The sequence below is a fragment of the Leptidea sinapis genome, chromosome 10, assembly GCF_905404315.1.
Source record: "Leptidea sinapis chromosome 10, ilLepSina1.1, whole genome shotgun sequence".
NCBI lineage: Eukaryota > Metazoa > Arthropoda > Insecta > Lepidoptera > Pieridae > Leptidea > Leptidea sinapis.
In genome coordinates this window covers 8,169,301-8,196,389 of record NC_066274.1, presented here as the reverse complement: position 1 = coordinate 8,196,389, position 27,089 = coordinate 8,169,301, and the positions used below count along the sequence as shown (strand labels likewise).

The 27,089-nt window shown below is 35.3% G+C and overlaps 1 protein-coding gene across 1 annotated transcript in view; it reads right to left on the bottom strand.

Moving 5' to 3' along the window:
- Nucleotides 1-27,089, bottom strand: part of LOC126966639 (insulin-like receptor) — a 138,258-nt gene that overhangs the window by 44,302 nt on the left and 66,867 nt on the right. The window contains exons 2-5 of the mRNA XM_050810799.1: nucleotides 12,173-12,347; nucleotides 10,886-10,997; nucleotides 8,483-8,617; nucleotides 343-484 (exon numbers count right to left, since the gene is read on the bottom strand). Of these exons, the coding sequence (XP_050666756.1) occupies nucleotides 343-484; nucleotides 8,483-8,617; nucleotides 10,886-10,997; nucleotides 12,173-12,347 (564 nt within the window). The remainder of the gene's footprint in view (nucleotides 1-342; nucleotides 485-8,482; nucleotides 8,618-10,885; nucleotides 10,998-12,172; nucleotides 12,348-27,089) is intronic.

The following is a 27,089-nucleotide window of genomic DNA, read 5'->3' as shown; positions in this document are numbered from 1 at the left end:
TTACATTTTATTTGTAAAACATTGAAGCTGTTAATATTCATATGTAATATAAATGTTTGCACCCACCAGGGTCCTCTAGCTCAGTAGGCAGGGTCTCTATCTACTAGGCTATGTACGGCTAATAAATGCACAGTGCGTTTTTCGTTTAATAAATTATGATATACCTACTTATTTTAAGAAAAATAAAAGTTGATAGTTTCTTTCTGACCAGCAAGTGAGATAACTCTTAAACTGAAGTTTCCCACGACACTGTTTTTTGTTGACGAATGTTTCTGTCCGGCATCCTTGCAGGCACTAATGTGATTATCCGACTTAATATGTGGTCCCTAATGATAAAGTTACCTTTTTTCTGACAGTGTCTATCGTCCCAGCAGAGCAGGCGGCCCGAGGAGTCCGCAGGACACTGGAGATGCAGCTGTCTGTGATCCTCCATGCGACTCTGAGCGTTCGGACATAAGCCGCAGAGACGTGTATCGTAGTTTGCCTGAAAATTTTAAATAACTTTAACATGTCTTCCGAAACAACAATAATGTACCGAAATAATAGTACTAATATATAACAATGTCAAGATTGTGCGGTCAATTGCGATTGCGAACTAGCCCGTAAACAGCAATCCAATAGTCAAATTTAGTCTAAAACTACTTGAATATTTATAGTGCTATTACAAGTCTGTTGTGACAATTTTAAAAGATATGTACATACTTATATATATACGCACGCAAGAAGCTAGTAAAAAAAGTAGTTGAAATCGGATAATATTAGGTCCTTACATATGAAATTGGCGTTTTGTATGGGAGGAACAAAAAGTCGAATATTTTTAAATATAATATATTTAATTAATCAAAGTATGAACCATTGTTTTCTATGCACTTTTGCCATCTCATAGGTAGTTCATTGATCCCTTTACTAAAAAAACCAGTCGGACGGGAATCAGTAAAATCTGTCAAGGCGATTTGGACTGCCCCATCAGAGTTAATTTTTTTCCCTTGCAAGAAGTTGTCCAAATTTCGAAAAAAATGGTAATCTGTTGGAGTAAGGTCCGGGGAGTATGGAGGAAGTCTTAGACATTCCAATTGAAGCTCTTCTAATTTGGTAGCCGTCTGTTGTGCAGTGTGTGGTCTAGCGTTGTCGTGAAGTAGCAGTGGCGTGGAGCGATTGACCAGCCTAGGTTGTTTAGCCGCTAGCTTTTCCATCATGGCTTGCAATTGCTGACAATAGACATCAGCCGTAATAGTCTGGCCAGATTTGACAAAACTGCAATGAACAATACCGGCACTAGTCTACCAAACGCTTACAAGTAACTTAATTTAACTTAATTTTCGCTTGGGGCAGGATTTGGCTGGCTGGCCAGGATCCAACCTGAGCGCTTCCGATTATCGTAAAGAATCTATTTTTCATCACAGGTATTCGGTTCAAAATACCTTCATTATTGTGCCGGTTCATTAATGTAACGCAGCAGTCGACGCGCGTTTGCCGGTTTGCTTCAGTCAATTCGTGAGGTACTCACCTTTCAAGCTTTTTAATCTTCCCAATTTGCTTCAAGTGAATTAAAACAGTTTTATCACTAACACCGCAGCCTGCAGCTAACTCGGACGTGGTTTGCGATGGATCCGCTTCCACAATAGCCTTCAATACTTCATTATCAACTTGGGTCTCAGGCCGTCCACGGGGCTTGTTCTGCAGGTCGAAATTTCCAGAACGAAAACGTTGGAACCAAAACGAACTGTGTTTTCTCTTGCAACATGACCGCCATACACATCATTCACCCTTCGGAAACGACTCCGCAGCACTAGTGCCACGGCGGAACTCGCACTCGTAAATAATGCGATACTTTAAGTTTTCCATTTTGTAAAATGAGTGACGCAAACAGAAAAAAACAGAAAAAAAAAACAAATGATTGACGGTCATCGAAGTACAAATACATGAGTAAATAGCTGTACAAATTTGAATTTGGATTCCTTACCAAAGAGGAGAACATCGTGATTAAAGTGGCCAGTACGAAATACGCCAATTTCATATGTAAGGACCTAATAAAATGTAACCAAAGAGGATGTAAATACTACGTAATAAGAGGCGGGACTGTCGAAGTAAAATGTCAAATTGAAATTTAGTTTAGTATGAAATATGCAGTCATTTGACATAAGTGTGAAATTGTAGTAATTACATCAGTGTTGCCGTCAGGGGTTAGCTCACATTCCCACAAGCAAAGATAAAATTCCCCACATTCCCCACTAGTAATTTAAAAAATCCCCATTCATTCCCCAATCTCTATAATAGCGCGATAATTTAAATTTGACAGTATTATGAACTCAATTTAAAGAAAAATAATGATACTCATTAAAGAAATAAAATAAAGATGATAACTATTAATAATTTTATTAAGAACAATTTAAATGTTACAAAATGTGACAAAACAAATTTAATTAAAAAAATATTATAATATAACTTATGTAGGAATCTTACAATTAATCATTTTTTTTGATGGTTCAAATTTAATGCAACCGCTGTTTTTTGAAAGACCATTCTTAGTTATCATAATAGCACTAACAGTTTCGGTATTTAATTTATTTCTGTTATCTGTCTTGATTTTTTTTAAATTACTAAATGCGCGTTCTACAGAAGCGTTAGAGAACGGGAGGGACAACAGTACAGTAATTACAATTTTCAGGTTTGGAAATAAATAGACATTACTTTTGTTTTTTAAATTAAATACATCGGTCCAATATTCATCTGCTGGTTTTGATGCATCTAAATTTAATTCATCGTAGTTTAATAAAGCATGATCTCGCCATTCTACATCCGCTTGTTGTTGGTCAACATTATTACATAAAATCGGAAATCGAACAAAAACATCATTTAATGATTTTACTTCAAATTTTTGAGCCACTTTTGGATTAACTATCTTTATTATATCAAATATAGGATCGCTAAAATCAAATCTAACTACAATATCCGTAACAAGTTCTATATAAAATGCGCGGCAAGTTCTCAAAAAATCTACGATAGATGAATCAGGTATATTTGAATTTTCTCTAATCTCTTTCAAACTTTTATCAGCCTGTATTCCTAAATATATATTCTTGATATCGACAAAATTATCTAAATTTGTAAAATCAGCTTTTAAAATTTCTTTACAAGATCGGATATAATCAATTTTCATATAATTAGCACTGATTTGTTTCACCAATTTTTCGACTTCTGGCTTTAAAATGTGCAAAAGAGGCTTTTCTGACTGAAATAAGATATTAAAATCAGTTGTTAGTCCAAGAACATAAGACATAAATTCTAGATATATTATTGTAAATTTATTCTCCATGGTAGACAACATATCTTCTGTTGTTTTTGATGGATCATCAAAAACAGTTTGTCTTAGATAATGATTTAATGGAACATATTGTTCCAAGAGACGATCAACACAGCCTTTAACCGATAGCCAGCGAGTTTGTGCTAATGTCAGGATTTTGTGAATTTTTACTCCAAAAAATTCTTGGAATTCTTTAAACGCATCAATCCGTTTTGCACTTCTATTAAAGTGAGATCCAAGATTCCGAATAAGATCTTCAACAGAACGTGGGAGCTTTAAGCATGCTCTATTTGCAGATAGATTGATCATATGACAGGAACACTTAATGCATGCTATATGAGGTATATCCTTTTTTAGTAAAGAAAATACAGAATGATTTACTCCTGTCATTGTATTACATGTATCAGAAGAAAAGCCTATCATGTTAGTTAATGGTATTTTCCGAATCGACAACATTTTTTTCAGCGCTTCATAAAGTTCATTAGCAGTACCACCTGGTAATTCAATCATATCTAAAAAATGAGTTTGAACTTCCATTTTTTCTTGATTGAAAAAGATTAATTTGGTAGTTTCATCCATAATTATTGAATAATAAAGTCCTTGGGCACACAGTAAATTTACAATTTCATTTGAAAATGCTTCACTTAAAATATTTTTTACAATTGACGTAGCTTTAGTTCGTCCCAAGGTCATTTTCTGAGCGATTTTGGAGTCTGTGAATACATTGGCACACAGTGGAACCAATGTATCGACGAGAAGAAATGGTAAGTCGTTCGAAGCCAACATTGCTGCAATTTTGATTTCTGCCCGACGTGTTTGAGTTTCTAAATCAGACATTTCCGAGATTGATGTTAATTTGCTTGACGAACTGACGTCTTTCCAACATTTTTTATGCTGATCAGACTCTAGATGACGAATTAAGTCGCTTTTGTGGGCTGATAGTGTTTTTACACAAACAGTACATTCAGCTAGATCGTGGCCATTCTTTAATTCTGAATGTTTCTTCTTCAACCATCCCTTAAACTGAGCCCGATTCAACCAATTTTCATTAAATTTGTTAAATCGTTTTGGTGTTTTTCTTTTTTTGGTTTCATCGGATGTTTCTTTGCTTGTACTAGTACTGCTACATAGAACTTCATTACTGACCGCATTATTGTCCATTACCACTGACTAAAAAATATAAATAAATTAATTAAATTGGAAAAAAAGTGAGTTGTAAATACATTTATCTGATATAAAATTGCATAAAAAAAAATTAAATATTTACACTTGCATATATATATATATTTAAAATACAAAAAAAAAATTATTTACAAATATTTTAGTTAAAATTAAATCACTAATAGTTTATAATCTCTGTGCTTAATAAATAAATTTTACTTATTTAACACCAACGAATTTATTGAATATATATTATTGACTTACCTCATCATCTTTATCGTCGGCTTTGTGTCGTTTTTTTTGCAACCAATTATCCATACTTAAAAGCCAATAAGAATAATTTTATTTCTAGAATTAATTTCTACCAAATGTATATGTTTGTGATTTAAAATACACTATGAATACTGTATGTAAAATCGTGAAAAACATTAAAGATAAAAAACTTTTTACTCTCTCCGACTCGAATATACGCAATTTATTGTAAGCTAAACATTAAAACAATTGAACAGCGGCAGAACATATGATCAGCATTTACAATACAACAATAAAGTAGTGCACGTTCAAATTATTGATAACAATTGCTGTTAAAAGTTAAAAAAAAAAATTATTAGAGTGATTATAATTAAAATTAAAAATAAAAGAAAAGTAAAATAAATATTAAAGATATTCAAGTAATAGCAGTGTATAGTGTTACATTTTATAATTTAAAACCTGTAAGACTTAAAAAAAAATTAACTTAAAAAATAAAATGCAGAATTTTGTTGAAGAAATTGATCCTGTAACGGACAAATTTGGTGACATGAAGATTGTTATAATAAATAACAAGAATTATTATGTATTTAAAAAAAAAACAAGGTAATTGATAAGTATAAAATTGCTATTGTTATTGAAATTTAATCATGCTAAAAATAACTTTGTATTATATTTGTAATTCATAGAGAATATTTAATATTTAAGGTGACTTCATTTTCGTGCTTTGCCATTTAATGCCATTTGAAGACGAATTAGAAATTTCTAACGGGAACAATGAAGAGGAAATAGAAGGAGTCAAAAATGAAGATATTTTAATTACCGACGAAAGATTGGCGTGGCAAGATGAGCGGGAAGAATGATTGACTTGAATAAGGAAATAAATTTTTTTTTATCGAATTTAATCTCATTTATATTTAAAATGTTATAATTTAATGAATTTAACAAATTCTTTTAGAAAATTATTTCTTTATTAAATGAAACTTCCTCAATTCCCCACAATTCCCCAAAAATTTTATTCCCCATTTTATACCCGCGTAAGTATAAAATTCCCCACGTTTTGGGGAATTCCCCACAGATCGGCAACACTGAATTACATTATAGCGATTGGCGACGAAGTATAATCCGGCTAAGTTTGAAAGCCAACAGTTGCTTAAAACGAATTGGATTTTGGTGATGTCCCTTTTTTCCAAGATTATAGCCGTCATCTGTCAATCTATGATTGACAGACTACACGTTTCATACAATCGAGTGAATCGCTTTTTTACACGCTTTTTATTAGCTTCACCTGTATGTATGTTTGTTTGTAACCGACTCATTTGGGCGCGATTTTGACCCACTTTAAACGGCCAGATTTCGTTCAAACTTCGTAGATTTATCGAGGACTGATGCCAATACATAGATTTGATAAAATTACGCCATTTTTTCAATTTGCAAAATAATATTTTAGTTCAATTGTTATATAAATTTCATGTATCGTTTTTAGTTCGTTTTTCTATAAAAATCGAATATTTATTCTTAGAGAGTTTCGCTAGGCTGGTAGGTAGTAACCCTAATGTTATTTTTTTAAGAAGATACGTTTACAAATTATTATTATTATTTTCCGAATGTACCTTCAAATTTAAATCGATTCTTGAATATAATTTTTGTTTTTTTATCTTTCGAGGCAAAAGGAATCATAAAACGTTTAGTTTTGTTGTTACAAAATACAAAATTACAATATTTTAAATATTTTCCTGTTTATTCTTTATGAATACTAATAGTTATCTGTGTGTTATTGTTTTATAAAAATATAATTTTAGATATGTATAATATAAAAAGAATAGTAAGTATTAATAAAATACCTGATAGCCGACGATAAAACTTAATAATAATATAACCTCATGTATTAACAGCGTTGGCATTTTCTCTATCCTATCTCTTAAGTTGGATCAAACTGCACACACTGTGCAAAATTTGATAAAAGTCGGTTCAGTAGTTTAAGAGTTCATCGCGCACAAACAACGTTATACTAATTTTTTACATATATAAAGATTATATAATGTAGTATGACCATACATTTAGATCTGACCATTCTGAGCCAAATTAATGTTACAAGTATGATAAACGTATATTACATCGCCATCTGTCTCCATGAGGGTTAGTTAATGTGAGTGGGCGCGTTCAACGGCAGCCCTTCCGTTATCCTTCATGTTTCTTGACACAAATCCTGGACGTCCCGCCCACTACATCTATTAACTATGCTACTCTCAACAACAGGTTTGAATAAAGAACATTTTTCATACGAAAAACCCTGTTGTAAAAGAGACCTAAGGAGCAGCGAGAACTGCCTGTATGTTTACATCACAGATCTGGTGTTGCATAATCTTCAGTAGCAGCACAATCTTTGATAGCAACATTATCTTTAACAGCAGTATAATCTTTAATGGCAGCGTAATCTTTAGTAGCAGTATACTATTTAGGAGCATAATTATCTTTAGTAGCATCATTATCTTTAGTAGCAGCGTAATCTTTAGTAACAGCATAATCTTTAATAGCAGCATAATCTTTAAAAGGAGCATAATCTTTAATAGCAGCATAATCTTTAACAGCAGCATAATCTTAAGTTACGGTTTGGGTGCCAGTGTACTAATACAAAGTATCATACATTACATGTTAAATAACTTATACGTTTAGATAGAGCCTCCATAGCCCTATTCTCGTAACAATCAAAGGATCGAAGCGACCTATGTGAAAAAGATAAATTTCGTATTCTTCTAACACAAATTGACGGTCCAGTTCCGATTGTAGGTAGTAAGTTACGTTCCGATTTAGGGAAATCGTTTAATGCGTATTCTCGTAACAAGCTCGAAGGTCAATAATTGTTGGGAGATGAGTATTCTGCCATTTGGTTGAGTTAACAACTTCCTGGCTGCTCACGTTGCCATATGGCAACGGCATGAAACCACCGTTTAGTACACTGTTATAAAGTTAGCACACAAGATAGTCCAGTCATTATAGTAAGTTCTCCTCGGAATTCGAGATACCCAGCTGTACGTCTGTAAATACTTGTATATTGACACCCTAAAAGTTGTCTCAAAACCTACGTATTGTAGGGTGTAAGCAACTATTAAATTTCAAGGTCAAAGGTCACAAAAATCGGTTTTTTGCGCTTTTTTTACAAATATCTCATTTCCTATGGGTTTTTTGCTATTTGTATTTAGTATCAATATTGTAGAATACAAAATTTTCTACAAATTTTGTTTAAAAAAAATTTTATACGGGTAACCGTTTTCGAGATAGAGGGTGGAGAGCGCGCGGTCACAGCATCTCTTCAGGTCAACCGGTGCCTCCGGTCGAAAACGCACCATATACAGTTGATGAACTATCGATAAATCAATGATTATAAATATGCTGTGACCGAGCGCTCTCCGCCCTCTATCTCGAAAACGGTTCACCGTATAAAAAATTTTTGTCATCAAAATTTGTAGAGAATTTTGTATTCTACAATATTGATACTAAATACAAATAGCAAAAAACCCATAGGAGATGAGGTATTTCCAAAAAAAAGCGCAAAAAACAGATTTTTGTGACCTTTGACCTTTAAAATTTAATAGTTGCTTACACCTTACCATATGTAGGTTTTGAGACAACTTTTAGGGTGTCAATATACAAGTATTTACAGACTTACAGCTGGGTATCTCGAATTCCGAGATTATTACCTAATTTAAGCTGAAATGACTGGACTAAGACATTAAAATGTTATTTAATAGAGCAACGATAGCTCACCCTTATAATGTTATTCTGGGTGCCTTCAGCCACAATCTTGGACCAGTCGACACTGTTCGCGTAACACAGTTGGTCGTTGTTCTGGATGCGCACTGCTCCGCGTTCGATCCTGGCCAGCGATTGCAAGCCCAGCGACTGCAACAAAAAACAGCTGTTACACACACATAGAAGCATAAACTGGGAGCAGTTTTAACTGGTTTCAGCTGACCATTTCCAGTAACACGGCACAATGAGCTATTAATTTTAATACCACCATGCAATACTTAACTATGAAACGGGTATTAAATTTTGTACTACAGTCGAATATGTAATAAATATATATAAATAGATGATTTCCACCCATGTATTGACTCAACACGATATCTCTGGATCCGTACGCCGCGGCGTACGGTACTTACACGCTTGAAATTTTGTAGGAATATCCCTTTCGCCAAGTAGAGCTCACCAAGAACGAAATTCCACCCGCAAGCACCCGAGTTATTTTTTATTATGAACAGAACAACATATGTCGCGTCAGCTAGTATAATATATATAAATTGACCATGTATCGTCCACTGAGTGGTTCGGTTCTCGAGGAAATTTCTTCCACTTACAACCAAACAGTGAACAATGAACTCCGCGATGTTTCCAGGTCAATTGACGTCAAATCATTTGATCGATTGAAGGTCATTGTTATGACATGGATCCCTTCTGCACAACAGCGTCACCTATCGGTTACGCCTTTGTGATTTATGTAGTGTTGCCAGATCGATATAGCCAGATAGTTGCCAGTAACGATTGTAATTTTCTGAAGCAAAATAGAGGAATGGCTGACGGTAATCCCTCACCACCGTTTATCTACATAAAAACCAAATGTACAAAAAGTCAAATTGTCCCGAAAGGGACATTTGGTTATAAATACTACTACTGGCTGTTTAATCTGAGCTCTGTCAGTGATTTAAATCGGTAAGCGAAATTAATACAAAACTGTAAAGTCGCGTAAATGCTCCGAAACGTTTCTTCAGCGGTGAGTGAAATTATTATGCAGGTATTCCGTCGCGTGTTACAAGAGAGTATGGGCTGCAGTGATCACTTACCATCAGATGACAGGTATGATTGATTGACACCTCTTCCATAAAAAAAAATAGTACAAGTGCTGTTACGAAGTTCGCGTCGGAGGTCGAATTTTCGCGAAATTTACTGAGTTATTGGAACCTAGTTAGATATATATTAGCTACAGCTGCAATGTGTATAATAATATAATAATACGTTATTTATGTAATAATTTTTTATACAAGTGGTTTTGGAACCCTGCAGTCCGCACACAGATTTTGCACTGCGCGCCATAGCTAAGTGCAATCAGCGCATTTAGCACAAAAATTAAAATATTTACACTTTAAAGAACACTAGCTGATACCCCGCGACCCCGCTTGGGTAACATTACTGGACTTTTAGTAGGGATCCCTAATTTTTCGAAAATGCAATATAGCATATAACACTCGGGGATAATGTAGCTTCCCAACAGTGAAAGAATTATTCAAATCGGTTCAGTAGTTACGGAGCCTAATCAATGCAAACAAACAAATAAACAAACAATCAAATCTTTTCTCTTTATATATAAGTATAGATATAGATATCGATGGACAGCACATTGATTCATTGCACTATTAAAATTGATTGTACGTTTGCTCTACCCTTATTAGTTATTACCCTATTATTTTTTGAAGTCTGAGCATACAAAAATTTAAATTAACAACAAAAATACGACGAAGCAGACAACAATTTCCTTTTGATACTGCCGTGGGAGAATGTATTCACATGAAAATTACTATATCTGCCACACAATGGATACAATTGTGTTCCATGTCGAAAATAGACCTTGAATTTAAAAAAAAATGAATTTGAAGCTGCCGTTGCAATAAATTAAAGTTACATGAGGCATTCGAACTTAACTTAACCAGTGGGAGGCTCTCTTGCACCGGATGCCGGCTAGATTATGGGTACCACAACGGCGCCTATTTCTCCCGTGAAGCAATAATGTGTAAGCATTACTGTGTTTCGGTCTGAAGGGCGCCGTAGCGACTGAAATTACTGGGCAAATGAGACTTGACAACTTATGTCTCAAGGTTACGAGTGCAGTTGTAGTGCCGCTCAGAATTTTTGTGTTTTTTAATAATCCTGAGCGGCACTGCATTGTTATGGGCAGGGCGTAGCAATTACCATCATCTGCTGCTACGTCCTGCTCGTATCGTCCCTTATTTTCATAAAAAAAAACCTCTCAAAATGGCGTGCGCATAGTCATATGTCAAATTCGAGTCGAGGATCGGGTCAAATCCCATAATGCCACGCTTTAAGACTCAGATAATATTGCTGCTGTTACAATTTAAGGCAACAATTTGTCAAGTTAGCACACATAGAATATACCTCGAGACCTTCATTGTCAAAAATGACAAGGGCGAAGTCCTTGAATAGCTGCAGCCCCCGGATCACAGACAGATTCGGGAACAATTCGCCGAGGTTGCGGACGCCTCTCAACCTGAAACACGACAATATTATGACCACATCTCGTATCAAACCATTACTGAGACAAATTTGATAAATTCTAGTGTTCTGTTTGTTGTCTTGTCTACAACTAGCATGCCTAAATATAATAGCCACAAATATTCCTACAGCAGAAGGCAAAGTAATTAAACTTTTTCTATCAGATCATGAATCATGTTAACTAGTAAGTTTACCGAAAATATTTGTAAATAAACCAAAAAATTGGTCTATAAAATTAGGGATTATTGTCAAAAGAATATACATAATATGAGAGAGGCGAGAATGCATATATTTTGAGACCCACTGAAAAAAGTGGCGCACATCATGGAAACTTATTAAAAATTTAAAACTTGTTAAAAACGTAACAAAACTAGAGTCTAGTAAGTCTAAAAAATAAGAAAAAGATAAAGCTAAAAGTAAAATATAATCTAAAATAATAAATCAATATCTATTGTTCAATCAATAATTTGTATCTTTTGTCTATGCCTAATTAGTGTCTGCTAAAAGATAACATAATATATATTTGGAAGGTTAGCCAGCAGCTAATAATCGAGGATTCTTTTTTCAATCAGGTATCGAATCTTTTAAAGATACTTACTGATTTAAGTATCATAAAACGGTAATAATCTTTATGAATCTAATTTTGAATTACTACTGAGTTACTGACTTGAGTAGGTATATATATAGTAGGTAGTATTGATGGTGTCGGAACATACATATAAAAAAAGACTGTCATGTCAAAAAAATGTATATGTCAATTGCAAAACATGTTCCGTTAGTGCAAGATGGCTTATTTTTAATTATATTACAACAATTTATTTCTTTTGATTCCCATATCTTAGCGTCACAACAATTTTTGTATAAACATCGTACAAACTTGTACTTGCACGATGCTTCCTCAATTTTTTAATTATGTGGGTCCATTCTCGCCATCCTCCTTTATAATATGTATTTACAATCTCTAAATTGGCTCGATGTAATAAATGATTCAACTGACAACACAGCCTTGAAAAATTTTCATTAAACCTTCTGCCTTTTATACGCTCTTTGCTTTCCCATATATAATAAGAAAATGTCCAATTATATTGGCAATAATATATGGATAAAAAATGGCTTATGTTCTATTATACAACGAAATAAGCAGGGGTTAAGCAGCCAATATTGGTGTACCTGTATATCAGAATGTATCCGGTGACCTCGCGCAGGTTGGGGAAGGAGAAGTTCTCGAAGGAGGCCGGCGTGGCTCGCTCCATCAGCACGATGTTCAGGTAGCCCTCGATCACGCGGCACTCCTGCAGCTTCGTCATCTGCTCTGGATTGTTCCTGATGTCCACTGACGGGCAAACTGAAACAATGCAACAAATGTTATCAATCATTTAAATAAAATCAAGTCTCTGTTAGTGATATAAAAAATATGATATCTTAAAACAATTTGGCATTTAAAAGTGATATGCCTTACTTCTGAGTTCTGACTCAAACACGCGAGCTTAAGCCAACCGTTGGAGTACTCAAGGATCGTAAAATTTGGTAAATCTTGTTCAACACTTTTTTATAACTTTTTTTAAACAACTGACTTTCACCTTCGCACGACACGCCACAAATTAGGATATCATCCCCACTATCTGGATGTGTGGCGGTCCTCATAGTAAAGTTTTCAAGGAGCTTTCATCCACGTACTGCAAAAGCTGTGGAATGAGCTTCCTTGTGCGGTGTTTGACGATACGACATGGGTAGCTACAAAAAAAGCGCGTACATTCCTTAAAGGCCGGCAACGCTCCTGTGATCCGAATGTGGTTGGCGGTGATCACTTAACACCAGGTGACCCAAACGCTCGTTTGTCCTCCTATTCCATATAAAAAAAACATTCAGGTGGTGGCGAAATGTATATAAGATATGTTAAATAATATTACGCAACTCATGAATGTTTACACGAGAATTATGCAAAAATGCCCATTTATAATTATTTTTGTCTGTCCGGCTAATCATTTGCAAATAGGACTATTCTTAGTAAACGATTTATTTTCTGGTTCTACGCAAAAAAGAAAGAATTCATGTTATTGCCAACTACGGCAATAGTAACAGGTGAACGTAGTTTAAGCGGGCAATGTCACGGACGGCCACTGAAACTTCTGGAGATTAGCGCGTTCAAACAAAAAAAAACTTCAAAATGACCGCTAAGTCAAGTTTAAAAAGTTCTCTGCCGCTCTGTCTTATTAGAAGGCTGAAATAAGTGAGCTGGATTTAAGAATCATGATGACTTTGAAGATTTGTATATTGTACTCTTGGTATGGGATGTATGTTTATTTATTTATTCGGAACATCAACATCATGTAAGATTTGTAGAAGGAGTCAGTTTCCACTTATAATAATAAATGAGTCAATACAATTTGGGCAGCGTTACCCTTAGAATTCACAAAAAGTAATACAAGCCTACTCGAACTTAGCGCTCGGGTTTATGTGTCTCTAGGGCACGACCGTCTACCGTGATGATGCTATCAACTGTTAGTTGGCACTGCTGTAGTGCCAACTAACGAATCAAGTTCTTAATATTATATGCTATTATAGTTGTTTCTAATTATAGTGATAATTATATTAAATAGTGTAAAAATATTAACAGTAGTTAAATAAATGTAGTTATTAATTGGGATGGCAGTTCATGACATTGGTAGCACTTGTTAACACATCAAGCTGACATATTTAACAATCAATTGGACGTTGTTCCTGAAAAACGTTCCAAGCCACAAACATTACATTTTTAGGAATTCGTGTTTAAAGTTTAATAAAGATTAGTGTATTCCATACATGTAGGTTGGGCTACGAAGTCATTTAAAGAGTGACAGTAGAGCAGGACATTTTTGTCAGTCCGTTAATATAAATCAAGTGACCAGTTTTGTGTTCTTAACTCAATTTCGACATGATTGTGGTTTGGAACATTTTTCTGGAATTACATCAAATTAATTTTACTTTATAGAGGAAAAAAACACTGATACACATGACTATAAGAGATGTATAAATCACTCAGTTTAGTAAATTTGAATAATTAAAATCCAAAAACACATAAGATGTTGAAGCGACAATTCCACGAAGTATAATGGAATGAAAATAAAAACCTATAACACGGCAAATACATGTTGTCTTTACAAGTAATTGCTTGTAATTAATTTGTTTTTGTTTGTGAGCGTTGTGGCGCGGTGTGGCGTGCTGTGGCATGGCGGAACGTGGCCTCCTGCGGCGCCGTTAGCGCACCGCATGGGGCGAGGTGTTTGTGAAAATTACGTCATATGTATGTTGTTTGTGTCCGTGTGAATAACGCCATTAATCATTTACTTTATGAAAATAGGTGACGAGACGAGCAGGACGTTCTGCTGATCGTAATTGATACGCCCTATCAATTCTGAGAGGCACTACTGCGCTCGTCACCCTGAGACATAAGATGTTAAGTCTAATTTGCCCAGTAATTTTACTATCTACGGCGCCCTTCAGACCGAAACACAATAATGCTTACACATTACTGTTTCACGGCATAAATAGGCGCCGTTGTGGTACCCATAATCTAGCCGGCATCCTGTGTAAAGGTGCCTCCCACTGGTAAATTGGAGAATATACGCGAAGCTGAGGTCGGCATCCTGAAGGTTAGGGATGAAAGAAAGAGTAGCATTGTAGTCCAATCTAGACGAGGTTTGTACTGAAATATCTTACATATTGAGGCTATTAAAAAAAAATTAAAACATGCCGTCAAACATTTAACAAGACTGTAGTGACAATGGGCTGGTCACGTCGCGAGGAAAGAAGATCCCTGATAAACTATAATATATAATAATATAATATTGACACACTTTAACACAAATATCTTACCCCAAACTAGGGATAGCCTGTACTAACAGTACAAGACATTGATATATGTAATACGATAGACATACTTAAACAAACATACATACATATAAACAACCATGTCTCTAAAACAAACATCCATACCTATTCATCATATAAATGTTTGCACCTTCCGGGACCTCAAGCTCAATAGGCAGGGTCACTCTAAGGAAGTACGCTCGTTTGTTCTCCTTTTCATAAAAAAAATAATATAGTTAATACTACTATATATATAAGAGATTTCCACGTATATAGCCACTCATCACGATATCTCTGGAACCATCAGAGCTAAAGACTTGAAATTTGGTAGGAATATTCTTTTCACCGAGTAGAGGTCAGCTAAGAACGGATTTTACGAAATTCCATCCGCAAGAGTTTTTTTTATTATGAACAGAACTACGTCTGTCGGGTCAGCTAGTATTATATATGAATGAAAAAGGTAATTGTCAGGGCGGAACAATTATTTCGGTATATTTTAATGGGTTGATAGTAAAACGTATCTATATCGGTATTCACAGGTGACTCTAAATTAGTCAATACGAACAACTTCTGGGATCAATTACACAAATAAAACTGAAAACAAAATTTTATGATCGATGCGGAACTCGAACCCGCGACCTCTCGCGTTCCGTGCGAACGCTCTTCCCAACTGAGCACACCGTTCGAGTCCCGCATCGTTCTTAAAATTTTGTTTTAATTTTTATGTGAGTAGTTTTACCAGTGGGAGGCTCCTTTACACAGGATGCCGGCTAGATTATTGGTACCACAACGGCGCCTATTTCTGCCCTGAAGCAGTAATGTGTAAAGCATTACTGTGTTTAGGTCCGAGGGGTGCCGTACCTAGTGAAATTACTGGGCAAATGAGACTTATTATCTTTTGTCTGAAGGTGACGAGCGCATTTGTAGTGCCGCTCAGAATTTTTGGGGTTTTTCAACAATCCTGAGCGGCACTGTATTGTATCAATTACCATCAGCTGAACGTCCTGCTCGTCCCATTCCTTATTTTGATTAAAAAAAAAGTAATTAGTCAAAACGGCCATCATAACGCGCCACTGCAACCGGTGTGAAACCGCAGTCCCCACCACCCGGGGCCGTATCACATCACAAGCCGCACTTTACGCAACCACTTCGTCTACGTGTACCAACTACTACGCCGTACGCGATTGTCCTCACTACGCAGCACATACCTACTAGTAGCACTGGCCACTAACAAACTATTTCATGGTCACGGTGCTGATAGTCTGATACGCTCGCCGCTAACATCGGATTGTATAACAATACTGCCACGACTATTTTAATAGTAATTGTGAACTTAGATCACATCACATAACCAATCTTAGCGTTTAAAGCACCCACACTTTTGTACAGTAAGTATACAGTTCTTTGCGTTCACCTGATATAAAATTACAATACAGTACTCCAGGGGCGTCATTGAAAACCCCAAAATTGTGAGCGACACCGCAATAGAGCTCATGAGTTTGAGACTTTGAAAGGTTCTAGCGCACTCAATTCGAACCACAATACTGCTCGCACATTAGACAGATTACATCGACACTAGAAAATGGCGGCATTGCATTCGTCAATCTTCAGCGACTCTTATTGCTGACACTGGTGAGGATATACTTTCACTTAAAAGACATAAGATAGAAGTCTGGCCAGGTAGCTGAAAGAAACGTAGATGAATCGATTGAAAATTAAAGTAGTATTAGACACGTAAAATCAGCAGTAGGTCAAGAGGACGCTCCCCTATGCGCTGGACAGACCAGATCAAAGCCCTAACCAATACTCCCCTCAACACATGTGCCAGAGAAGCAACAGTCAGGGACGTGACCACGACTGCTCTGTCAAGAGTAATCCGACGAAGAAGAACACGTAAAATCAACGAAAGTATCCAATCTCGACCATCTATCGCCCTACAACAGAAACTGAGGAGACTAACTATACAGCAAACTTCGACCACGTTAGAATTATCCTAAACCAACACTATCCCCAGAAAGTCCAAATTTTCTAAAATTGTACATTCAACAATTGTATTTTAAAAAAAGTTCTACTATTTAGTGTTAATTTCACACAAGCCTTAGCCACAACTAGGCATTATGGACAATCCTGTAAATGTGGCCCGACTCACATACCAGAGGGAGGCTCCTTTGCACAGGATGCCGGCTAGATTATGGGTACCCATTTCTGCCAACGGCGCCCATTTCTGTCGTGAAGCAGTTTTTTTTTTCTTATTTTTATTTATCCATGTATAGGAAACAAACAGTATTATGATGAATATTCATGAAGGGCGCCGTAGCTAGTGAAATTACTGGGCTAAGAATGAGACTTAACATCTTATGTCTCAAGGTGACGAGCGCAATTGTAGTGCCCCTCAGAATTTTGGGCTTTTCAAGAATCCTGAGCGGCACTGCATTGTGATGGGCATGGCGTATCAATTACTATCAGCTGAACGTCCTGCTCGTATCGTCCCGTATTTTCATAACATACGTAAGCCTCTTTTGCTAGCCACTGCATCATGTAATCGAATCGAATGGGTAAATCGTGTTACGGACGTATAAGACGTTGTACGTGCACAAATATATTGCATTTCACGAGGCAAACTTTACTGCGTAGTTCAATCTCAATTATTAACTACGCAGTTCGCAAGGCCAGCTGCACGCATGCGCATTAGAAACTTGCCGCTAACACAGACGTAAACAATCGCGACATCAAACGCGTTTGACATAACAAAACCTGCCTCCTGTTACATATTATATATGGGCTGGCTTGTACTAACAACTTTAGCAATAACAAACATGTTAAAGTCCCAGCTAAGCAAAAATTTGTTGGACCATTTGGCGAGTTTTAGATGACGTCATAGCTGTAACTGTTAACCGTTATCGTCCAATCTTCGTCGGATACAGCTATTGTTAATGTCAAATAGCTAAATAGCGACCTGTCAAAACTTTCAAATAAATATTCACTTCTTAACTTTAACTATACCAAAGAATACACAACACATTACACAGTCTATGTTAAGGTCAGCGTTACTGTTAACGTTAAGTTTGACTTAAATCTTAACGAAAATAGCTAATATGTTGCTACCGAGTCTAAGAGAGCAGGCATTTAAGGGGAGAGGAAGAAATAATGAGATTTAACGATTCACGGACTATTTTCTACAACTTGACGTACGATGTGCGACCATGCAAGCAGTCTTGGGTTCAAGCCCTTTAGAACCTGAAAAATTTTAAGACCTGTAATTATCTAGCAGCTGTGCTGTCAGCTTGTGCTGACTCAATACTAGTTGACGAGCTTCAGACGCAGCCCATGAATTTCATTGCGAGTGTATGTGGATCTTCTTTCGATGTTTTAATTTTCATTCCTCGATCTCAAAGCGGCGTGATAATAGGCAATCCTATCCTGAATCGTAATTCAATATGTCAATTTCAATTTCAAATCCATCATGTTTAAAACGCTTATCCGACATACTGAAAGAAATACCAAGTAAGAAATAATAATTGGTCATTCGATAGATGGTTTACAAAAAGGTTTCATAGATCGGTTATTGTAATGTCAAGAGCAGCATACCGTGAGGTAGGACGGTATGCTGCTCTTGCTACGAAGGTAAGGACGTAAGGAAATTGATGAAATATTGATATTATTTAAATACGATTCATATATTGGAAAACGGAATCGAAAGAAGTGTAATGGGAACTAAACGAAGAGATAAAATAAAATTAATAAAAATTAAGAGTACAACTTAATTCAAAGATGTCAAAACTATGGGCAAAACATTAAAGTGGAAATGGGCGGGACATATGCTACGTGACAAAGGCGAAAAATAGACAAAAATCATAACGGAGTGGTATCCACCAGAATGCAAAAGAAGCAAAGGGCGACAGATAAAACGATGGGAGGATAACCTTAAAAGAGTGGCTGGTCCAGAATGAATGAGAATGGCGAGAGAGAGAGAAAGATGGAAGCATTATTTTATTTTATTTATATTGGATGCAGCACCTTAGAAACTAATTTGATAAAATTACAGCCATTGTAAAATACTCTATTTGATTGAAAACAGTGGCTGTTGAGTTTCTTGTATGTTCTTCTCACTAACCTTACTTTCCGAACATATGGTGGATACAGTCATTTAATAGAAAAATTTATAGTGACATCTCTATATGTAATGTCACATCTCGTAACCATTGATTGAAACCCGCGTCAGTAATTCAACCTGTTGTAACATATAATTATTCAAGAGGCAATATCGGTTATTCATTAGTAATAAAATCAAATGATAAAGCGCTCGGTTACTCACTAAGCGGGAACGTTAGCTAAGACCTTTCTCAAATAATGTTTCTGTCGCCATCGTCCTCCATAACTTTGCCAATCGTTGCAAAACTATGGAAACTGAATCCGTTTGAAGTAATAGCAGTTTTAAAAGTAAAAGAGGCGAACAATTTGTTTGAATATTGATTTTATTTGAAAAAATAATTACCTAACTAGGGTTAAAAAATGATTGTTAAACTTTCCTCTTAACACGCTATTGACGAAAAGACATTCTAAATAGCAGAATGTCTAGTGTATACTTATATGGCCTTAAAAATAAAATTATCATAAATTTATAACTGAGAATAAACCAAGAATATGCAAAATGTTCGCAAATAGACATTTTGCTTAAAATTGGTTTATTCGGACGCATAATGTTTCCCGCGTTTATTTGCAAGGCTACTTGACTTTCGGAAAACTTCAGAATTACTAACATTTTATTGTCAGCGATATAGTAAACATTTTGTATATTCTTGGTTTATTCTCAGGTATAATTTTATGCCCAGCTTACTTGTAAGGCCGATAATGTCTAGTGTTATGTTACTCACATCTAATTACTATCAGTGTAACAAAGTCATACAATTTCTCTGTAGACGTCAGCATAGTTATCGAATTTATTGTACAGGAATGATTTATCGTAAATATTGGCACTTTAAATTGCCAGAACTAAAAAACCTCAAAGAATTTCAACAGACCAGACGCATACGTTACTAGTTTTATCCACTTATGTAAACAATTACTTAAATGCTTGCGAGTATGATTACGCATCAAAAACCTACTGACGCCATCAAAAACATAACTTGTAAAAAATAACAAATATCGCAACTGAGTTCTTCTACTGTAAAGAGGAGATCCATGTCATACCAAGTCTGTCGGTTCATTTATTCCCTACTTAAAGCTCCTTCAGTCTTAAGTTATTAAAGAATTAGCTAACGTAACAACATCGTATAGTGACCAAATTAATATTGGAAACATTTACCCTCTTATTCATAATAGTCTGCTAAATTAAAGGATTGCTAATTCTCGTTCTGTCTTCTTCTATTGACCTAAGTCAGAATGAGAAAAAACACTCCTTAGCGACTGTTTTAAGTTAGCGGACCATTATGAATAAGGGGGTTAATGTTTTAAAAAAATAGATTGAGTTGGCAATCGCAATGAACAATCTAATTTTGTATAATATATAACAATAATGACACAGTTTTACACAAATTATCTTGCCCCAAACAGGGCAAAGCCTGTACTATGGGTACAAGACAATGATATATTTAATACAATACTTATACATACATAAATACATATAAGCATCCATCACTCGCAAACAAACACTCATATTCATCATATAAATGATTGAACCTACCGAGATTCGAACCTGGGTCCTCAAGGCTCAGTAGGCAGGGTCACTAACCAAATGGGCTATAACGGTCGTCTAAAATGTAACACTTGTGCGAAACCATAGTTTTCTTTAATAAAAAACATTATGTTTTCGTGCGATGGCCTAGTTAATCTATTTATTTAAAACATAAAATAGTGTATAACGTTACCGAGTGCGGTAGTACAATATTCGTATCCGTGAGTGAATGAATGCGAGTTGTTTACGTTGTACAATAATTTACTAAAATGATAGTAATTGAGCGATGCCGCGTCATAAACACGTTGCGTCATGGCCACCCGGCGCGGACATTAGAACGTACTAGTAAACAGTAATGCAGTGCAGTGTTAAACATTGCGTCGACCACAGAGTCGACCGTTATATTATATGAAATAAAATGAAAATTTGTTTATTTTGAAACCTATAGTACACATGAATATACAAATAACTTAAAATAAAACTTATAAACGAGACAAACAAAATCTGAAAGAATACTACCTATACGCACGGACTAGTATAAAAAGACCGATCCGCGCCGTGATATTAGCAAGTGAAGCACCTTTATGCTAGTGTGTGTGCGGTTACGGGGCATACCAGTTACACAATTTTTTCTCCCCTAGACAATTATATATCCACAAATACTTTTATATTATTGTTTTTACACTTTTTCACAACGCACAAGGGCATTTTTAAAATATTTTATCAATCTAATCTCATAATGGCGGCCGATCGGCTTGTATTAGTGCAAGTGTATGCGTGGGGTTTGTATTTACACGTTTACCGGCTTGTTTTGGTGCCTCACTGTTATGTAAGGTGACACGGAGTCCTTATTTTTTTACTCGTCCGTGACCATCAGACGGTATGGTGGGCGCCACGCACCAATTGGTCTTGCGTCGTACTGGTACGCTCCGGACGGTAGTAATAATAATTTTGTGCGATAGACAATGCGACATATCATCGAATATGATCCGCTACCAGACCGCGTCCGATGGTTCGCCGTACCAAATCCGACTATGTGTTTAAACTATAAAGCTTCCACACGATCCTAGGAGCCGCGTCCATACACGCACCTCACTTTCGAACGGGAATTCTTTCTCATATAATTCAAATTCAAATATTTTTATTCAAAATAGGATAAAAAATCACTTATTGAAAGTGAAAAACTACCACCCATTCCAAAAGAATGCCTCAGACCTGAGAAGAACGGGCGCAACAGACTCAGCGGGCGTTTTTTTCATAAAAATGGTTACATGGTTACAAAGTAAGATCGTACAATTAAACTTATTAATTAATAGCCTGAGGGCAGTCGCACCATTCTCAATCAGTGTTATCATTAAGAAATCATTTATGTTATAGTAAGCTTTACCACACAACCGTTTTTTAACAATTGAATATCGTTATACTTTTGTTTTGAACATTTTCTGAGATTCATCAAGTAAAAACATTCACTTATTTGGCCATGTAAATACATTATCAAGAATATAATAGTATGTATGATATCTAGTATATCAATAATTTAGCCGCAGGATTCATTTTTAAAGATTTAGGCAATGAGGTTTCTTTGATTCATCATCAGAAGACAATAATTAACTCTTATTCGTTTAATACTGTTTACTGTTTTGACACGGTTTAGCTTTGTGTGAAACTTTTACTATAATATAACTAGCTGACCCAGCAAACGTTGTATTGCCATATAAGTTAATTAAAAAAAAACAATAATTAAAAATTTTTGGGGTCTAAAAAATGCATGCAACCAATTCTCAGAATTACCAATTATATCGTACTACAATTATTGTATTCGACTGCCATCTTGCAACCCTATAGCGGTTTTGTGGATGCAACAGAATAATATAAAAATCACGTCACAAAAATAGTTGTAGATCGTAGAAGGGCGAAAATTTTAAGTTGTATGTAATTTTCAATCTTGAATCATAATAAAATTAAAAATAAGATATTGTCATAAATATAAAAAAATATATATTTAGGGGTGCCTAATATTCTTTTTTAATATAATATATAATAATAAGGGTGACCCACCTTATCATTTAAGGGTACGAAAATGTTGGCGGATTCTAAGACCTATACGCACTAAAAAATTTCATACAGATCGGTTCAGCCGTTACGGGGAGGAGTTTGGTAACAAACACCAGGACACGAGAATTTTATATACTAAATATATATCAAACCTGTCCGTGTTGTGTGCTTCGTGCAAAGGTTAACAAAGTTTTCACATTACGTAGGGTCATAGACCGAATTCCCTCAATTATTCAAACAATAATACTTACTTAACCTTTGTGCTTGGTTTAAAACAAAATCATAGCCAACAAAAGGTTGACTGGACCAGCGGTTTACGGTACAGATGATTTACCTCGAATTTCGACGATACCCACAGATTTATCTCTAAGTTTACTTGTCACAATAGATAAGGCATAGAAATGCTGTTTTTCTCATAGCCTTATGACTTATCTAGACCCGAAAACATAAGGATACCCCGGATAAAAGTAAAAATGTTGTGTATACTGAAATACTATTCAATTCAAATTCAAATATTTTTATTCAAAATAGGATGTGACATCACTTAATGAAAGTCAAAAACTACCACCCATTCCAAAACGAATGCCTCAGACCTGAGAAGAATGGGCACAACAAACTCAGCGGGCTTTTTTTTTCATCGAATAAATATGTTTACAAAGTAATATTGTAAATAAACTTGGTACCATTAAGAAAGTCGTGTATGTTATAGTAACCTTTACCACACAAACGTTTTTTAACAATTCTTTTGAATAACGTAATACTTTTGTTTTGAACATTTTCTGGGATCTTGTTGTAAAAGCATATACATCGCCCCAAAAGATTTACTTACTCGACTTAGCCGAGTAGGAGGCATCATAAGTTTGTCTGTTCCTGGTGTTAACATTATGGTGATGACAGTTTCTGGCAAATTCACTTATTATTATTCTACACTCCGTGGGTTTTCTTGCGCAGATGAAACCTAGTGACATAGTCATTAAAGAAGAAGCTTTAGAAATACGTTTTTTTTTATTTCTTACTCCTTTGATTTGTTTATATCTTACTAGCTAACACGACAGACATCTAATATATAAAATTCTCATGTCGCGGTGTTGGTAGTTAAACTCCTCCGAAACGGCTTGACCGATTCTCGTGTAATTTTGAGTGTATATTGGGTAGGTCTGAGAATCGGACAACATCTATTTTTCAACCCCCTAAATGTTAAGGGTGGTCCACGCCATTTTTTTTTTTTAATTTGTTTGATTATGAATCAGCATTAAAAAATACATACAACTTCAAATTTTCACCCATCTACGATCAACAATTACTTTTGTATCGCGATTTTAATATCGACGGCAATACAACGTTTGCTGGGTCAGCTAGTAATAAATAAAATACTGTTTTTATCAATCTATCAATAATATTTCATAACATCAAGAATTATTTCGAAAAATATGCTTCCTGTTGTTATAATGAAATTGTTGTTTTGAAAATATGCTCATACAAAACAAATGTTGGAAATAAAAATAATTATGGGTCCCAAATTGAAATAAAAACTATCCTATCTCTCAAGTTGGACCAAACTGCACTCCATGAAGTGATCCCCATTAGACTCCGTTCATTAGCTTAGGAGTTCACTGGAAACAAACATCAGGACACTCGATATATTAACATATTAATAGCCTTTGACGAATTCATCAAAACAGAGCTTTTTTATTACAGATAAGTCTGTCGGGTTAGCTAGCATTAAGTATTCATGAGAACAAATAAAAACTTTGATAAGAATTTAAAAGTACTACTCAATAAGCGATAGGCTTGAGCATAAACCGACCAACAACTGTTTTTTTTTATAAAAATGGGGCGAGACGATCAGGACGTTCAGGTGATGGCAATTGATACTCCCCGCCCATTACAATGCAGTGCCGCTGAGGATTATTGAAAAACCCATAAATTCTGAGAGGCACTACAACTGCACTCGTCACCTTCAGACATAAGATGTCAAGTCTCATTTGCCCAGTAATTTCACTAGCTACGGCGCCCTTCAGACCGAAACACAGCTGTAATGCTTACATATGGGTTGGCACCCATAATCTAGCCTCTAAGCATCCGGTGCAAAGGAGCCTCCTGAACTGGTGAACCGTTACCGAAAACACGATAAACTCGCGATAGACAGGCACCAATCGTATTACTTTACACGGCCAAGCACACAATAACGATAACATACTCGTAAATAATAAAAAATACGTAGTTATGCTAATGAGACAAATAAGGAAGTCGCCGCGGTTGGCATCACACTTTTGACGGATCTGTGGCAACTGGCAACACTCAATTTATTATCATCGTTATTTATATAGCTGTATCCACTTCATTAATTGCTAATGTACGTTAATTAACGGCCTGTACGTGTTCTTTTCCCATTTTAATAGCGGTTTTATTGAAAGCGACCGCCTTTGCTCATTTATAAAACTGCGGTTATGTGGTGATACCTATGGAATTACTTTCTAAGTTGCAGCGTATTACAGCTTGTTTATTAAAAAAAATTACTTCTGTATGCACACAAGTAGTTATACTTCTTTGGCCTAACAAAGCAAAAATCCTTAAAATTATTTAAATAGAACAATATTGTAAAAATTTTGCAACGATGGCTCTGACAATTAATTATTAAATAACGTATACGGCTGTACGGGCTTGAACCCTTTGCCTATCCTAATTATAGACGAAGAAACCAAAAAAAAATTACGAATGTCGCAAACGTCAGAAAATTTTAGCAACCAACTTCACCCTTCTACTTTTGTGTTACAGTGATGCGCGCGCATCTTAAAATTTCACTATCATCACTTTTTCATAACGCGCCTAAAGAAGTATAACTTCCAAAATAATAATCGCAATCTATTAACCTACATTATTACTTTACAAAAAAATAGGAAATCGACGTTGTTATAATAATTATTTTGTGATAGTATTATTTAACAATTTCAAAGACGCAATGAACTTTTCAAGCACGTTTTTCGCTACAGTAATGATGTTTTATATAGGAAGAAAATGTAAAATATCCGGATCACCTTATAGTAAACTAGCTGACCCGGCAAACGTTGTTTTGCCATATAAAGTATAATTCACGCGATAGTTTTATAAGTAATAAAATATTGCCTATATTATAGCCTGTACATCATTTTGTTCTATTGTCAATAGTTTTTGCAGCGCACGCAAAAATAGGTTTTCGATTTTACACCTTGTGTTACAAAATAGCAATTTTATTACGGATCCCTAATTTGGACTACCCAACACTGAAAGAATCATTCAATTCGGACCAGTAGTACCAGAGATTAGCGCGTTCAAACAAACAAACAAACACTGCAGCTTTATAATATTAATATATATAGTATAGATTATCACCTACAGCCAATCTCTTGCAACACATAAGGATTAACAGTAGCGTTTTCGGCTTTTTTGAAAACTCGGAAGGAAAATCACTTCACAAATTTCATAATATGGTGGCAGGATAATCCTGTTGCCAGAGACTCGGTTTCAGATTCTTAAAAGTTATTGTGTGTATATATATATATGGATATGGATATATATGGATATACATATACATATTTATTTATAATCGCTTATAAAATGCTCACAGAATACCTTTATTTATTTATGGTGTGTGTGGATGATGCAGCTACTGTACTCAATAACTTTTGTATTAATTTACATTTACTTTTTTGACTTACTCGTGTAAGACATTGACTATTTGACGTTTGAGTGTGTCTATTGCATCATTTTACATTTTACATATTATATTGTAATTTGAAATGATTTGTAAATCGATGTACTTAAATGTAAATCTTGATATAAAGAGTGGCAATGAGTTTCTTGCTACTTCTTCTCATTAGCTCAACCCTTTACGAAGTAGCGGTAGATTCAATAAGATTTTTTTTTGACATTCATAAGTGTCATTTCCGTGACCTACGTGAATAAACTGATTTCGATTTGATTTGAATAAATTGTCATTTCATCACGCTACTACCGTCATCGAGCGCTGTTAGCGTCTCAGCTACTCAAACATATTAACAAGTCTCCAAGGCGTTCAAATCACAAGAGTAAGAATGTAGAATGTATGCGTCAGTTTTACCTCAATAGCGAAATGGCAATTTCCTCTGGTGTTTCAAGAGGATGTGAGTAGAGGTGATTACTTAACGCCAGGTACGCTTGTTTGGCCACCTTTTCCATAAAAAACAAAATGGCGCCAGTTATCTGCTATCAATAAGTAATGTGCAAGCAATATTAATTGTGTTTCAACTTCAGCAAAAACATCCATGTTAAAGTACCGGTTAAGCAAAAATGTGTAAATGTGCAATTTTTAGATGGCGTCATAGCTTTAACTGTTAACCGTAACCGTACAATCTTCGTCGGTTAAAGCTATTATTGTTAATGTTAAAACGCAAAATAGCGATCTGTCAAAAGTTTCAAATAAATATTCGATATTGATTTCATATTTCACTTTTTAACTTTAAGTATGCTAAAGAATACGATGGTGCTACA